The 4,897-nt window shown below is 41.1% G+C and overlaps 1 protein-coding gene across 1 annotated transcript in view; it reads right to left on the bottom strand.

Moving 5' to 3' along the window:
* Window positions 1-338: 338 nt before the first annotated feature.
* LOC113803609 (uncharacterized) overlaps window positions 339-4,897 on the bottom strand; it is a 5,745-nt gene continuing 1,186 nt past the window's right edge. The window contains exons 3-6 of the mRNA XM_070133182.1: window positions 3,729-3,961; window positions 2,787-2,894; window positions 1,798-2,098; window positions 339-1,625 (exon numbers count right to left, since the gene is read on the bottom strand). Of these exons, the coding sequence (XP_069989283.1) occupies window positions 1,099-1,625; window positions 1,798-2,098; window positions 2,787-2,894; window positions 3,729-3,961 (1,169 nt within the window). The 3' untranslated portion in view covers window positions 339-1,098. The remainder of the gene's footprint in view (window positions 1,626-1,797; window positions 2,099-2,786; window positions 2,895-3,728; window positions 3,962-4,897) is intronic.

Raw genomic sequence — 4,897 nt, forward strand, 5'->3', positions numbered from 1 at the left:
TGTGCAAATGTGCAATGGTTGGTACACAGAATAAAAGAACAATGCCTTCTGTGAAAAAAAATAAATTCCTTCTTTGTTGCCATAAAGTGTTTCAAACTTTTACAAAAGAGCACACATTTTTAGGGATATTAAGCATTTTAAGCAATGTGAAAATCACGTGATATCATGTAGTGATGTGAATATAATACACTTGATTCTTAGAAATTATATGCTTGAATATAATACATCCAAAGAGTACTATTTACCTGTCTATTCAAATCTAAGAGTAGTGTATATACGTTACTTTCTGCAATACTGACAATAAAAGGAATGCATTGCAAACAGGATTACATAAACAGTTTCAATGTTTATAACCTTTTTATTGCTTTTAATACATCAGCTAATGATTCTTTTACAATGAAAGTTGATATACGGACCAAAAGTCTACAAATAGGCATATTTTCTCTATTTATCACAGAAAATTTAGATGCATCTCTCTCTCTCTCTCTCTCTCTCTCTCTCTCTCTCTCTCTCTCTCTCTCTCTCTCTCTCTCCCTCTCTCTCTCTCTCTCTCTCTCTCTCTTGCATAAATCATTTACTTTGCAAATCACAGACAGATACCAGTGAACTAAAATCATGACAGTCATCATAAGTCAGATCATATTATTCTATAGCTTCCACAAATACATGTTTCTTGTAGATAAACATTCCACCGAAATATTCCATCCAAAAAGCCGCATTTCCCCTTCTTTTGACTAGAATACTCCTAAACATGAGAATTTCAGAGTATACCAGGTTGCTCTCCTTCCGCCTCGCTGGCCAAATCCATCGATATTCCAGCTCATTTCACTGGAATTAAAACAGATCCCTTCGTCGAAAACCAGTAAACCCTAACCCTAACATCACAATTCCAACGTCGCTTGATCACACGACACTTTAGCACCAGTTAAAGGGAATCAACAGCGGTGAAACACACTGACAAAGACGTCACAGCGTACAATCGGCGCGATGGAACGACTCCCTTCTTGCATGTGAGGTCTTCCATGACGATCATTCCTGCTCTTGGTACCTCCCGATCCTCCTCTGGGACTCCGAGGTACCAGTCTCTCCCCGCAGGACTCACTGGTACTCCGACTCCCGGTAGGACTGGCCGCCGAACGTGTGCAGGAGTTTGGAGTTCTGTGGGTCGCGGTCCGGGTACGTCAGCGGGTAGTTCAGCGGGAGGGTCTCGTCGTGGACGGACACCGAGCCCGCGCGTTCCCGGTGGGCATCGTGGGGCATGCTGTAGGTGTCTGCCGGGGACGAGCACGGGGGCGAGGGCGGCGGACATTGGCTCAGTGGGTTGCTGTGGTTGGCCTCGTTGTCGACGCGGGCGTTGTTGAGGGTGCTGGTGAGGGTCGTGGTGGTGGAGAGCCTCGGGTAGTAATCCGGCCGGAAGCTCGTGTAGTTGGAGAACTTGCGGTCGACCTCGTGGCCCTTGTCGACGTCTCTCCTCCTGCTGAAGTAGACCTCACAGCAGAGCGTGCAGAGGGCGCCGAGGACGAGCCCGACGATGAGGGTGACGATCAGCAGGAGCAGGACGGGAACGCCCTCGAAGTCCCCCATCTTCCACACGAAGTCCCACCATTCTTCCCTCTCCGATGTTGCTGGGGGAAAAACGGACAAAGAATAAATCTTGCCATCTAAAAACAGTATAATACTGAATTATCTCAAACCCACAATCTTAACAAAAATGTTGAGACTAATATCTCCCCCTTTTCACATGGCCAAACCTGGCGACCTTACCCACCTACCAAACATCTTTATTCACAGACTTACCATTAGTCTGAATGGTTGACTCAGTCCCTGCCTCAACCGACGGCACAACTTCCTCAGAAGGGTCATCAAAGGTCATGTCATCATTTTCCGTGGGTCCTGTCAACTGTCGGCCCATCCCGTTCTGGTTTATTTTTCTAAAGAGACGCGTTTCGTTAACCGTTGGTCGTTCTGTAGTTGTCGCGCGGGCCGGGGTAGTCGTGGTGGTTGGAGCTGGACGAGGTGTTGTCGTTGAGGTTGTCGTAGTTGTAGTTGTCGTTGTCGTTTTCGGCGTCACATTACACTGAGTAATATTAGCGCGTCCCTGAAATCATAGGAAAACGTCAACTTTCATATTTATATGCGTTTTGCTGTTATCATGTGTTTTCTTTTTCTTTCTATATCTACGATTCCAGTGCAATAGTAAACCCAGAAATAAATCAACGAAGGAGATCCGGCAATGTATGCAAATGTAATAAGTGCCTGTATACGTACGGTTTTGTGTGTTGAATATGTTCCAAGCCTTTATGTTTGTGTTTGAATGCATTTGGCGTGAAGGTATAAGCTTATGCCTTATGGGTTTCTCAAAATATCAAGTATAAGGCTTATGATCGCTTATGCCTTATGGGCTTCTCAAATTATCAAAATTATAATAACGCGAAACCCTCTGGAATTAAAATTATTGCTATTTTGACCAGATATATAAACACCATCTGGATAGCTAATGGGAGCCAGACCCAAGGCGTTCATTTGCGTATTTACCGTGTTTCGCAAACAATAAGTGTATAAGGTTTGTGAACGTCTATAGAGCTATTTTCTATAAAGCACTGAACAGTTGTAAACCGAAGGAGTTAAGAGTAACATTTCTTTTGTTATTAACCCGTGTATAGATTGAAGTGTTCATGTTCGTGTGATAGGAAGTACACGGTACATGGAGATAATATAAATCCTAGAAAGTACACGAAAATTTGCCATCGTGTGTCAGCCTCTTTAATTAAGACTCAATATCTTACCCTGAGAGATATGCTGAATCCGTAAAATACGTATTCATCACTGGGGGCGTAAACTTGAGTCTTTTCGTAAGGTGTGTAAGTGCCATCGACTAACACGATCATCTTGTGCTGAAAGAGAAAAGTTTTTGTTAGTGATGAAGAAAACATATATGACTATCTTACACATGTAGTGATGAACAATATCAGGATGTTTTAATAATATTCTCTGTTAGTTTGCATGGATTATTATGAAAAAAGTAAGAATGAATTTGGCCAATTGACCAATTTAGTATTAACAAGTGGAAATAATCTTAAAATAGCGAATGTATACGCTACTAAACATAAGGAATAATGAGCGACTGAATAAATAAAAAATGGCATAAAGATAACTAAATGGGGGAATAGTTAAATAGATGTGTTGGTAGTTGGTTAGATAGATTAGGAAATTTACTCACTGTAAAAGAGATTAATTGATACAAAATGATAGACAAATAATACGACATAAAGATGGAGGAATTAAAACACATTGAATGATAGATGATAATATAATAGGTCGGTGGAGGAACTAAAAGACATATAATGATAGATAGATAGATACAGTAGATAGGTGGAGGAATTAAAAACACGTAGAGTGAGTGATAATACAATAGGTAGGTGGAGGAATTAAAAACAGAGTGAGAGATACATAATACAATAGGTAGGTGGAGGAATTAAACACACAAAATAATAGATAATACAATAGATGGGTGGAAGAATTAAAAATATAAGTAGATGAATCCACGGGTAGACTTAGTACTGAGAAGATAGAAAACCCGGAGAGATAATAATACAATAAATAGGTGGAGGAACTAAAACACATTTATAAGTAGATGAACCCACGAGTAGATTAGGTCCTAAAAATATTTTTTTTGAATAACAATAATAATAAAAAAAAATAAAAAAAAGAGAGAATTTTTTTTTTACCTCCCCCTCCTCGACGAAGTGGTTGGCAGTGACGGTGTGTTGGGCGCCGTCCGACAGCTGGTTCTTCCTGAGGGAGACGATGCCGACGGGAACCACCTTCGCCGATCCGCGGTTCATCACCTTGAGCCGGAGGTCCACCCGCGCCCTCTGAGAGAAGGGCTCCACGCACACCTCCAGCGCCCCCTGCCGGAAGGTCTCGATCTCGGACATGCGCCGCTTTTGGTAGATTCGCCCTGGGGTTGTGAGAAGGTTGTTGGTGGTGATTTTTTTCTGGGGTTGTGAAGGATTGTTGTTGGTGATTTTTAATGAGGTTGTGACGGATTGTTGGTGATTTTTTCTGTTGTGATAAGATTATTGTTGGTGATTTTTAATGAGGTTGTGATGGGTTTTTGGTGATTTTTTCTGAGGTTCTGATGGATTGTTGGTGATTTTTTTCTGATGCTGTGATGGGTTTTTGGTGATTTTTTTCTGAGGTTGTGATATATTGTTGGTATTTTTTCAGATTGTGATAGATTGTTGGTGGTGTTTTTTCTGAGGTTGTGATATATTGTTGGTATTTTCTTCAGATTGTGATAGATTGTTGGTGGTGTTTTTTTCTGAGGTTGTGATGAATTGTTGGTGGCGATATGTTTCTGGGGTTGTGATGGATTGTTAGTGATTTTTTTCAGAGGTTGTGATAAGATTGCTGTTAATGAAAATAGCCACAATGAGAATTGAAATAAAATTTGTTGTTGTTGGGATATCAATCGTATTTTTGCCGGGGTTGTGGTTGATTCTGGTTGGTGATTATTTCAGGGGTTGTCATAGATTGTGGTTGGTGGAATATAGATCGTAATTTATTTACTGAGGTTGTGATAGATCTTGGCTAGCGATTTTCCTGAGGTTGTGATAGATTCCGTTTGGTAAAGTTTACGAGGTTGTGATAGTGCATGATGAAATATGCAATGTACATGAGCAAGTGTGGCTGACCTAAATACTGCAACTTAAGAGGAAGAGTTAGCAACAAAAAAAAAGAGGTAAGATCAGTCGTATTAACAACAGTAACAGTTCGGTGACTCTCCCTCGAGATAGTGAGTTATCGCCAAGGAATTACCCGGATTTACTTTTATCTCGTTGGTGCTGATAGTGACGCCTGTGTTGCGTGGAAGGAAATAGGTGAAAATCTCTTG

This window comes from Penaeus vannamei, chromosome 18 (assembly GCF_042767895.1).
Source record: "Penaeus vannamei isolate JL-2024 chromosome 18, ASM4276789v1, whole genome shotgun sequence".
In the NCBI taxonomy this organism is placed as follows: Eukaryota; Metazoa; Arthropoda; class Malacostraca; order Decapoda; family Penaeidae; genus Penaeus; species Penaeus vannamei.